Source organism: Nannospalax galili, unplaced genomic scaffold, assembly GCF_000622305.1.
Source record: "Nannospalax galili isolate Female #2095 unplaced genomic scaffold, S.galili_v1.0 scaffold364, whole genome shotgun sequence".
NCBI lineage: Eukaryota > Metazoa > Chordata > Mammalia > Rodentia > Spalacidae > Nannospalax > Nannospalax galili.
In genome coordinates this window covers 2,561,811-2,574,378 of record NW_008352752.1, presented here as the reverse complement: position 1 = coordinate 2,574,378, position 12,568 = coordinate 2,561,811, and the positions used below count along the sequence as shown (strand labels likewise).

The 12,568-nt window shown below is 41.5% G+C and overlaps 1 protein-coding gene across 8 annotated transcripts in view; it reads right to left on the bottom strand.

Moving 5' to 3' along the window:
* Positions 1 to 12,568, bottom strand: part of Tbc1d5 (TBC1 domain family member 5) — a 545,935-nt gene that overhangs the window by 23,647 nt on the left and 509,720 nt on the right. For all 8 annotated transcript variants that reach the window (XM_029554511.1, XM_017802415.2, XM_029554510.1 and 5 more), the window contains one exon: positions 5,433 to 5,532. In XM_029554511.1, the coding sequence (XP_029410371.1) occupies positions 5,433 to 5,532 (100 nt within the window). The remainder of the gene's footprint in view (positions 1 to 5,432; positions 5,533 to 12,568) is intronic.

The window sequence follows — 12,568 nt, the reverse complement described above, 5'->3', positions numbered from 1 at the left end:
TTTTTTTTTTTTTTTTTTTTTTTTTTTTTTTAAATATACTCTGCTCACAACAATTAAATTCAGTGTCTGAAATTCCTAATTGCAACACAGCTGACAGAGACCGCACTTCCCTTCTCACTCTTTCAAATGTCAGTTGCCTAACTACCCTTATTGAACATTTCCAGAGACATCCACTGAAAACTGTTTATAAATTTTCAAAAAATCAGATTTACAAAGTTCTTACAGAAGCAATTACATTGATTTTCAACATCGGGTTCCTCTTTCAGCTAATTCTAGCATAAATATTTTGATCTGTAATATAATTCGTGCAATGAACAGCAGAAGATCTGAAATACAGCTACTGGTTTCAGTGTCTCAGGCCAGAATGGGCTTGGGTTTGGACTCTTGTTGCTAGTGAGCTGTGCCATGTAGCTGTCTGCAGCCTGGTTTCCTTGTCAGTAGAATACAAAACAGCTAGAATGGCTTTCAGGACATTTACATCTTTAATATTCCTCTTAAAAAAAGATTTATTTTAATTTTACTCCTGAGTATATGTGTAGGTACCCATGGAGGCCAGAGGAGGGCATGGGATTCCCCAGAGCTGGAGTTACAGGCAGTTGTGAGCTGTCTGACTCAGTGTTGGGAACTCAAGAGCAGCCAATATTCTTAAGGACTGAACCATCTCTCCAGCCTCCTACATCTTTAATATGTAAGATTCTACAAGCTAGAGTGCTGTCAACAAGAGCACAGAAAGGCAATTTCCTTTAATTTGCTGCATATATTCCTTTCATTGTATGTATGGCACCTCTACATAGGCAACATGCTGCTGGAAAGGAGGGTCTAAGCCCCAACAACTGAATGGAGGATCAGAGCAGGCTGCTGTGGGCATGGCAGTGCAGCAGAGGGAGCAGCTATGTCCGTGCGTTGGCAGCAGAGCTCAGCTCTTTACAGATCACACAAGTGCAGGCTGCTCACCCATGTGCAAATATGTGTTGAAGTTCAGCAACTTTAAAAATAGCTTGGGCTCAGCCACAGAGGTTAATGTTGTCAATGGTTTTCAACTCGTCTGGATGACAAGGAGGGGAGTAACTATAGCAACAGAAAAACGAACATGTTAAAAAGAAGTCTGAAATTGACAGGGGACATTTAGATTTAATAAAACACATACTTTTAATTCCTGTCTCTAAATTTCTGTATTTCACGTAGTTCAATTACATGGAGTTAATAGAATTAGAATTCTGACAAAACAAATATTCTTTCAGTATTGGGCTCCAGAGCCAAGAGGAAATACTGCTAACCTGTCAGTGTTATTACTCCTGTAATTAAAAGACCATTTGAGCAAACATCATTATATATTTTTTCTCTGAGAAGCTTTTTCTATGTTCTGCTATCAGTTATAAAACAGCATTAAATAGTACTTGACATTTTAAGATATTTATTGCCCATGTGATGAAAACACTGAGTGATAAGGAATTCTCTTGAGATGAACAGAACAGAGAAAATAATTAACCTTAGCAAAGAATCCCGAGGAAACCTGGTAGAATGAAGCTCTCAAAAAGCATCAAAGCTCCCTTGACAGCCTGAGGCCTGCAGAGAGTTGAGACTAAGCAGGCTCCAAGGCCCAAAGTGCCCAGGAACCAAGTTGTGATTAAGTTATTCTTGTTTAGTGAACTTACAGCCTAATTGTAGAGCCAACATAACAAAATCCCGAGCATCTTTTGATACAGGAATAATTAGTGGTGTTATGAGATATAATACTGGCCCAAGAACTTCAACAAAGAAGTTGTGAGTTCCTGGATAAGACTATTCAGCACTATGACTCTGGGCTTGATGAGATTAAGGGGAAGAGGAGATGACCCATGTTGAGCATCCTTATGTTAGAGTTTAAAAATAAACTTTGGTAACAACCTAGCGAGTTGTTATCCTTTTTTTTTTTTTTTTTTTTTTAAGATTGATATTCTTCATCTCCATTTCACTGAGGATGAGGACACACTCAGGCAGGCGAGTTAACTGACTGAAGCTGGATTTAGCCCAGGTCTTCTTGATCCCACACAAGGTTCTCTTTTTCTCCAGCACTGCCACTCTTACCACTGCCTCCTGCCTGCTCTGAACGAGGCTGATCTCCAAGTGCTAGTTATGCACACCTAAGCTGTCCAGAATTTTCAGTGACTGTCTTAATCTTTCAGGTTCATTGATAAATTCCTCTATAATCTTTCTTTCCCTGAAAACTGCTATTAACAGTAATTTTCATATTAAATATATTCTACTTTCTAAATGTAATCCACATCAATAAAAAGTATTTTAATCTTTATAAAGATTGTATTGCTATGTCATGGTCAATCTCTTATTAATGGATACTTCAGTCATTCCAATTTTGATCTACTTTATAATGAAAAATTTAACAACCACATCATATGGAACAAATGCTAGAGTAATTAAGATAACTCTTTTAAAAAAATTTAAGCTAAAAAGTAAGCCTTCACCTGAATAAATTCTTGTGTTTTACACAAATCTTTGGGTTGAATAATTGTCTACAACCAGAAGCAACCTTTAATAAATCATCGCTATCTTCTGCAGCCCTGGGGAAGGGAATTCTTCCTAGCATCCCTCAGCCCTTTAAAAACGAAGCCATGCTATATATATGAGGAAAGAAGTCAACAACTACATGAAAAGATTCTATCTGAAGAGAAAGGTATGGACAGAAACAAATATACTTTTGCAGTTAGCTGGAAGCTCATAGCTGGTATGGGCTTTTCTTTCCATTTTAATTAAAGTCTTTCCCCCTCCCCAGGCTTTGAGAAGATGTTCTTTTACTGTAGAAATCAGAGAAAAAGCTGCTTAGAAATTCTGAGGTTTAAGTAAAGCTGCTTTAAAAGCTGTTGTGTGTACCAAACAACTGGGAAATTTCCTAAAAAGATTTTTTGCAAGTTTCACTAAATTTTTCTCCTAATCATTTCATTTCTCAAAACTAAAACTGAAATAATACGAAGGTCACTGACCTAAGTACCAAGAAAAACAGAAAATACACAGGTAAACACTTTGAAATTAAATTACATTTAAATATCCAAAATTAGTCATAGACTATATATATATAATTTATATATAAACTACCTCCATAACTTGGTTATATATTTAAAGTTCCTATAATTGGCGAAGTTCACTTTCATGGTTGATCAACGTTGTTTATGGTCCTGTCATATGAAAATCAATGTACAGAATCACAAGGATTTAAATTGTGTATTTACATACTCTTTCCAATTTTATTAGCTCCTCTTCCATGACAGTAGTTCTAAATTATCCCAGCAATGGCCCATTCCTGTTATGGGATATCCACCTTTATTAGACAGGACAAGACAATTTGATCATCACACCCATAGTGACGGCAGTATTTTCTATTTCAAATACTTGGATTTTTCACTTTCAATCACCACTGTCATCAACACCTTTCACAGTTCATCCATCAATATGTCCTATCTATCTATCTATCTATCTATCTAATCATCTATCTATCATCTATCTATCTATCTATCTATCTATCTATCTATCTATCTATCTATCTATCATCAATCATCTATCTATCTATTTATTTTGGTCCCTGTAGCCCCAGCTGAACTGGACTTGCTATGGAGACCAGATTGGCCTTGATCTCACAGAGCGCTCCACCTGAGTCTGCCTCCTGAGTGCTGGATTTAAAGGTGTGCACCACTGTGCTGGGCTCTACTTTTTATTCTTATTTTTGTGTATGTGTGTAGCCTATGAGTATGGGAATTATTCATGTGTGTGGGTGCACATGTACCACAGAGCGTATGGAAGTCAGAAGAAAACCTCTGGGTGCCAGTCTCGCTTTTCCATCATGTTTGAGACAGGGTGTGTTCCTCACTGCTAATGTGGGCTAGCTTCCCTGCAGGCCTCTGCAGATGTCTCTGCCTCTCATCTCTCTGTAGGAGCATGCTGGGATTACAGGTGTTTGTGTTACTGTGCCTGGCTGTTTTCCATGGGTCCTGGGAATTTGACTTCAGATCATCAGGTTTGTGGGGGCAAGCACTTTACCCACCGAGCCATCTCCCCTACCCAATGCTTCTTTTTGACATAAAGTGTGACCCTCTTAGAGAATACAAGAGTCATGTAAACTTGGTCCCATTTGAATTTTTGAAATGATCATCAAGTAGCAAATACAGAAAAGATCTGTAAGGGACAAGACGTCAACTCTTTGTTGGCTATCTACCAAGATCTCTCCTGCTGCTTCTTCCTCTTCACCCCTTTCCCCGAAGGAGGCTTCAGAGAGTAAAAATAAGGCTAAAAGTAGACCAAGGCCTGGTTAGCTACTTCATGAGGCAATGGCAGCCAGCTAGTCATTTAGATCAGCATCTTTCCACATCGTAAGAAAACATCTATTACTCACTTGAGGTCAGTACGGTTCAGGCTACATCCAAATGTCAAGCATACTGCTCACTTGTAATGAACTCGAGACTGAATGGGCTTAGAGATCGCTTGATGGGCTCTGATGGTGGAAAGTTCATCTCCAGGGCAGACCCCAGAAGTGGTCCACACCCAGAAGATCTGCTGGTAGTAAGAGGCCTTGTTAGATACCCTCTGGCTCCCCTCAGGGGCATGTGTACTTGAATGTGTGTTCGTATACACACATGAGCATGTACGAGCATTTGCACCTCCTGACTTCTTACAATACCTGGTGCTATAATTTCTCTACCTTACGCCTGAGAAGCACACTGGCCTGTTCACAACAGTATCTGTCTTATTTTCCTAATTTGTTCCCAAACTATAGATGCTAGACATGGAAGAGGATATCTACAAGTGGGCTGAACCTCAGCAACAATATTCCCAAAAGAGGCTTCTGAAGCAGCAGTTACTACAGCTGTCAAAATGCCCCAGTAGAGACCACGGATTCCAAACCCAAGCCCTTTCCAAACTGAGCAGCATCAGAAGACTCCTGGTGTGACGCATGTTATGATTCACATGAAGATTAACTTCTATTAAAACATTTCTTAGTTTCTAAGGTCTTATACTTATGGTGGATGGTTAAAAAACCCTTTATTTAAAAAACCAAAGAAAGCATTATCAGATTAAGAACCGTATTAGTGATTATAGACGGGTAGCCTCAACAATGCAGCTGATTGATTTAGAAAGGGTTTCAACCTTTTTGTTTGAAGGAGACAGATATTGACAAAGAGCAGTATGGAAGTCAGGAGGTGAACTCTATTCCTTATGCTTCATTTTGAATCCCCACTCACTTACTAGTGATAAAAATCCAGGGACATCTTCTTCTCCACGCTTGTCTTCTCACTGGCAGAACTCGGGCAGTGACAGCCCCCCTTAGAGTTTTGTGAGCACCAACCGTGAAGATCCATGGCTGGAGCAGCACACAGGGCCTAGCAGTGCCAAAGACTATTGCTGTTCTGAGCACCGTCCCTCCCAGGCCAGTGCAGCTCACTCACCAAGATGCGTGTCCATCACCTTTGCACAGTACTTGCACATGGCATCCAAGTCATTCAACTGTCCCTGAAGGAAGGAAATTTGGGCTTCTAATTCTTCTTCCTAAAATGAAGAAGATAAAGATGAATTAAAAAATCTTAAAATAAAACCCCTAAAGCTGTATGTGATCTGTACTATTTTAAAGAGGTACCATTTTCCCCCCAAATATAGACAAAAGGAAAAAGCAAATAAAAACAAAGTCACTGCTCCCACCACCACCAGCAAAACATAAACAGCGAAAAAGAGATTAAAAAACAATCTGGGTATTCCTAACGGAAGTTTAGCTTTATGCAATGTGTAACTGTTGACATAAAAACTTCACATAAAAAGTACATAAAATATTTCTAAGAAATATTGAGTGATACAAATTAGAAGGGAAAATTGGATTTGACTGGCCCCTGCTTCCTAGACAACTCCGTATTTCTTCACACACTCTTGAGAAGCTTAAGGCCTCTATTTATGAAAGAAATATCATCATTTCTAGACAAGGATAGTCCCTTAACATATCAGTTCTGAATGAGCTTGGAGAGGTTTTGCCCCTCAGCTCCTGAGTAGTGTCCTTCCATTTCCTTACTTAATAGATAGGACACTGGCATTTTGTTTATTTCTAGGAGGAAGTACTCTGGATTGAGTAATTATGTTGTAAAGGCAACCTAACTAGAACAAAAGGATAAAGTCTTCTTTTTATAAGGAAAAAAATTAAACATGTAAAAAACATTCCTAGAGAAATTTAGAAGATTATGAGAAAGTAACTAACCCTCCTAATTTGTGGCATTTTAGCTAAAATAGTCAGACTAGGAGGAAGAGTACTGCCAGAGCTGCACAGGTGAGAAAATAGATTTTTCAGCCTTAGATAGGTGAAAGTCCTCTGTGTCATGAACAAAAAGGGAAGAAAAACCTACTGAGGTATCCCTTTCCTTTTTTAAGAGAATGAGTGTAATCTGACCGCCACAATGGAAATTAGTAGCTGAAAAGGTTCCTGGTAGTTGTATCCCATTTGGCAACACATGTATGCAGCACTGAAAAGAACTATGTCCTGGACAGCCCTTAGCAATATGTACTGAAATCCTTGACACAGAGCCCAGACCTAGCAGCTCACAGTGAACTGTGAATGTGCACTGCAGGGTTACAGAAGCATGAGCCATGCTCTTTATGTACCCTCTAAGGTATGGCACTCCCCCGCCCTCCAATAAAGACAAATGGCGCCAGAAGATTAGCCAAAGGATAAGGTCGGGGGCTGGTAGTAGGACAGGTGGCACTACCTGCCTAACTCCAATGAGGCATTAAGGTAGAAAAGGGTGGGCTGTTGGCAGAGCCTCTTCTCTCTTTCCCTCTCTTTCTCCATCCCTCCCTTCGCTTCTCAGGCTCTTATCTCTTGCATCTCTTGCCTCTTGAATCTGGACTACCCTTACTATCTGCCTTGATTGGGAGACTGCAGCAAAATCAAACTATGCTGGTTTGGGGAAAGTTTAAGAGATTTGGCAAACTCTGCTTTCCTAAAGGAAAATGAATACAGTGCTGCAAAGAAGTTCAGGCAAGAACACCCAATAGAGAATCCTGACAGGGAAAAGGCCACAGTTTGAGACACACTGAGACGCCACATGTTAACTAGGATTTCTGGGGTCTTTCAGTTCAGTACAGCTGCAGTCAGGCACGTGAGAGACCAAGTCAACACCACGTGGAACAGAGGCATAGCCTTAATAAGCCCTGTCCAAATTCCTGACCCCATGGACTAAAGAGAAACAAGGGTCCCCTAAGGTACTGCATTTTGGAGCTGTTTGTTATATACTGAGCGATGGCTGACCATGGGAGAGTGATGTAAGAGAGAAATTCACATAGGACATCAGGGAATTTAAGTCCTATTTTTGCCATTAACAAGTCATGTGGCATTCAGCCATCTTATTCCTCACCTCTGGTGGAAACTCAGAAATCTGAGGAGCTTTGCTCCCAAGGTGCTTACTGCTTGGTAGTGAGCTGGAACAATCAAGTGACACGAACTGCTGGAACATGCAACAGACTGCACAACAGTCTTTTAATGAAGTGAGAAACACTGCTCTGTGAATCTTGGTCCCTTCTACTGAACAAGTCATCTTTGTAGTCTGTTAAACCCAACTGGAGTCTAGAACTGGATGGAAGCCAAGGTTTGGTTGTGACTACTAGCTAGGGTGTTAATAGCTTAGAGTGGACAAAGAACACCAGGAAAGGAATGTTTCCTAGCTTAAAGACATCTCCTTGGTTTATTCTAGGAAATAGTATAATTTGGATTAGCAACCACTTCTTTAAAATACAAAGACCCCTGGGAGCTTTACTCCCCAGCAGGCATTCCTGTCCAGGGGGGCTTCTATTCAGCTGTTTTCCATTGGAAAGTGGGGAGGGAAGAATTTCAGAGACCACACTTTAGAGGAGGCAGGCCTGGCCTTCTGGCTTGAGGAACTGGCCAGCTGGAGGAGTGTCTACAGCTCAAAGGGCCTCTTCCTCTGAACAGTCTGCTTCTCTGTAACTATCATTATCAGAGACTGTGAGGAAACTGGGGCCCTCTAAATTGGGCAGTTCAGGATTTGCTCCCCTGTGGGGCTGCCTTGGGGGCAGAATATCCAGGGGAACTTGGCTGGTAAACAGGTGAGGATAAGAAACCACAAATTTCCAGGTTTTCAGTTTTGCTTCCAACTCTGGTGAGAATAGCTGAAGAGCAAGTTTCAGCCTAAAATCCTACTTGACTCTCAATACAGACAAACTCTATCGCCATACTAACACTGTAGGAAAAACAAAAACAAAAACAGTTTTGTTCATTTAAATCTTCATTTTCAAAGGAAAGCTTGCTGAGATGAAAGAGGACAGCTCTGGCTAAAGCTGGTGGAGAAGGGCTAGACTGTGACATCTGGGAGTTCAAAATGCAGTGTCATCCCTACAGAGGTGGCTGAATCTGAAAGCATTTTTAAACCCTTTCGGCTCTCACTCAGCTTATAAGTAGAAATGGAATCACTTGGAGGGAAAGTGTGGCTTGTCATTTATTCTTCATTCTATTATATAATTACAGATAAAAGAGCAAGCCAAGAACGAAGCTCTAGAATTGTTGGAACCTGCTTTACATTTCTAGCTAGTGTCCTGTGTGCTGTCCAGCTGACAATGCTCTTCATACTGACAACCTCAGTCTCTTGCTTTCATCACTCTTGTCCTCTGTGATCAAAAAGAAATGGTTGCCTAATCACCCTGAGGTTGCATGAAAAGAACTTGTTACACGTATGTGTAAACAAGACCCTGAAAAGAATCTGATACAGGAAGGACTATAGTGGGGACATGATGGAATTCTGCAGTAGACGAAATTCCGTTTGTGCCAGTCACTAGTTGAATAACTGGACAGGTCCCTTCATCTCTTGGTCTTCTCAGCCTATTGGCTGGGATTGGCAGGAGAAGGTAACGCATTAGGGCTCTGGACAGCACCGTTTACCACAGAACATGCACTCAATGAAGAAACTCTAAAGATTAGATATTTTTCTACAATCAAGGTAAAACAATGAATTGTGCTTTAAGTACAAAATTTTGTGATTCACTGTTGGAAAACACTAGTTTCTAGTTTTAAGACCTTCAGGTGGCTTAATGCAAAAGATTAATGAGAACATAAGAGCCCAGCATTGTTTTAAGTTCTAAACAAAACCAAACTGACATGCAAAGCAAGAAACTAATCGAGGATTATGAGGTAGGGCTCCCTGAAGACAACAGTGAACAACTATGTCTGGAGGCCCTCTAGGTCAGAATTAGAGGATGAAGGCTACTCTATCTGAAGAGAAAAAGAGCACCTAGAATTTTGGGGGGTAATTAGAATATGCCAGACACTGGGTTCTGCATGTATGAATACATTTACTCCTCACAACAATACTATGTGGCAGAGGCTCTTGTTATTTCCTACGTAACACACTGCCTACTCCTCCCTCAGCCACATTCTGTGGGAGTATGTTCTCAAGTTTAGGCAGCTAATTGAGAACCCAAGTCACTTGGCCCACTACCCCAGTTTTTCCTTGGGTACAAATTCTCTCTTACACTTTACAGGCTTCCCAGAAAAAACTTCAGTTTTTCTTAACAGAGATTTGGCAACTGTAATACCAAGTTGTTGACTAGGGAATTTCCTTTCAAAACTATTTAGGAATGCTTAGTTTTGTGGCAAGTATCTCAAATCCCAGCACTTGAAAGACCAAGGCAGGTGGATTGCTGGAAGTCTGAGATCAGCATGGGCTAATGGTGAGACCCTGTCTCAGAAAAAAGTCTACCATATCCCCCAAACAGTTGATAGGGTGTTAATTTTGTCAGATATTATGCAACTTGGTTGTTTATAAAATAAGTAAGCAGTTTATATATTAATTTTATCAAATGCTTCATATCTTTTCAATATTTCTTATTTTTTAAAAGCATAGGCTTACAGTTTATTATTTAAGTACTTATCAACTTGTTAAATAAATTAATTTGTATTGTGTTAGGCCATGTGGGAAACAATGAGATGTGAGCCCCTGGTCTCCAGTGGTTGGAGGAAGATGCAGCCTGTATGTAGATTCTAGCAGCAAGATGAGGGAGGGTTCGTCACAGACTTGCAAGAGGAGATGACCTATAGGGACCTAAAGGCCCCACCTTGCAGAAGTCCGAGAGGAAGTTACTGGGGTGTGGCCTCACTTGCTTTGAAAGTCTGAAGAATACTTCAGCACTGCTGAGGAGTGCATGATCAGCTCGTGACCATCCTTAAGATACACCCTCAGGGGGGAGGGGGGATTTCCAGGTGCCTTTATAAGCTCTGTAACACCTGCAATAAATGAGTCACTGCTTGACTAGGCTCCCCATTGTGCCTGAGTGTTCCCGGTATTGGGGGCGGCATGGGCTGGCTCATCCCCAACCATCACTGCCCGGAGGTCACTGGTTCGAACCCCCCCCCATGACCTCCAACAGCAGATGTGGGAATGAAAACACATTTTCTGGAAGACAAAATTTTGAGGGTGCTGAAGCAGGAGGACTCAGAAGAAATGACAAGAAGGATGCTTTAAGATATAAGGACTCAGCAGACAAGGAGGAGGAGGCAGGAAAGAGGCAGGTGAGCAAAGCGGCAGCCGAACGCTGAGTGAGAGCACTGCTGGAAGCAGGAGCAGTATTCCGCAGAGCCATCTCTGTCATTCTTCCTCCAGGTGATTGTGTTTTGGGAGCTGAGGTTTGACATGTAGGCTGCTGCACCCCTGTCCCTAACATGTATCATGCTTAGAGGACTACCCACAGGGCAGCAGTGTCTGTCAGCAGGGTAATGGCAGCTTTGGGGCAAAGTGGGGAGGAAGGACAGGGCTGGAGTTCTGCTCAGCTTCTGAGTGGGTGTCCTCAGATCACAGGAGAAGCAGACAAGGGAACCAGCACTGACAGTGGCAGCAGGAGCAGGCTGAGAATAGCAGCTACAAGACAGGAAAGATGCCCAGTCTTCCTTGAGCAGATGGGTGAACAAGAAGTGGGAAGTGCAGGAAACGGAAAGTCTCAGAGAAAAGGAAGGCTGCGGATGTTCTGAGGAAACTGTGGCACACACAGGGCAACACACACACAGTGTGAATGAAACCCAAGTTAGAAGCATATGGTAACAGCTGAGGAAGGCACCATCAAAAAAATGAGAAAGGAGCACAAAGATGACTTTGTGGGCAACGAGTGTGAAGCACAGCTATGTTGGAGAAGAAACTGGACCCCAACCCACAGCCCTGCATCAGTGCACGCCAGGTCTGCCGCGGACATCCCTGTACTCTGACCAGTCAGCAATTATTTGAGCCTATCTATAAAATTGTGATAATAATCTCTACCTCCTATGATTGTTGGCGTACTAAATGATAATGAGATTTTCAATGAAATACTTTGTGCAGTGCTTGGCATAATAAACACTTTATAAATGTTATTTCTCTCTCTCTGTGTGTGTGTATGTGTTTTATTTTTACATTATTAATGTAACCCTAGAAAGCCATTCCTGGGAATCATGGATGCATGTAAAAACAACTTCAAGGACACTGATCAAACATCCAAAGTTTCTCTGTCTCTCTGTCTCTGTCTCTCTCTCTCTCATGTGATCTTTCAAAATGTCCTTGTAGGAGAACAACTGATAGAACTGTAAACATATGACTAATTGGAAGAATAGACCACAAAATATAGGTAGCTCTTTAGTAATTTTGATTTAAAAAAAATGCATAGGGAGCTGGCGTGGTGGCACACGCCTTTAATCCCAGCACTCAGGAGGCAGAGGCAGGCGGATCTCTGTGAGTTCAAGGCCAGCCTGGTCTACATAGTGAGTTCCAGGTCAGCTAGGGCTACAGGGAGACCCTGTCTCAAAAAGGACAACAACAAAATGCATAGGGGAAAAAAGGGAAAGATGCTCATTTACCACGTGCTTGTGGATTGTTCTTCAAATGGTGGGATTATAAATGAGTTTTAAATTTCTGTTTACTTTTCTCTAGGTTTTCTACAAGGAAAATGGGTGGTATTTATATAAGAAAGTAAGATTGTTATTATGAATAACATGCTACTGAATACATTTTTAAAAAAGTAAACAGATGGGCTGGGGAAGTGGTTCAGTTGGTAAAGTGCTTGTTATGCAATCACCAAGACCTGAGTTCAGCTCTCCAGCCCCTGGCACCAGGTGCAGTACCAGGCCCCTGTAACTCCAGGGCTGAGGTAGGTGCAGACAGATGGAGCCTTGGAGGTTGCTGACCAGCCAATCCAGCCACATCAGTGAGCTCCATGTTCAGTTTAAGACCCTGTCTCTGAACATAATGTGGAAAGCAACTGAGGAAGACACCAACCCTGACCCCTGGCTTCCCCACAAGCGCATACATGTAAGTTCAGGCACATGTGTACATACAAGAACATGCACACATATATCAATATCTATGTACAAATATGCCCACTCCCCAAAGTAAAAGAGTGATTGTTAAGGAGAAAGATGTTAATGCTTTACATTAAATCAAACTAAGCAACGTTCTCTAAACAATCCTCACATCAGAGGTAGGGCAAGCCAACAAGGTGAAGGAGAGACAGAAACCTTTGCTTTTCCATTCATTTGTCCACAAATGGTACTATCCCTTCCAGCACATCTCTA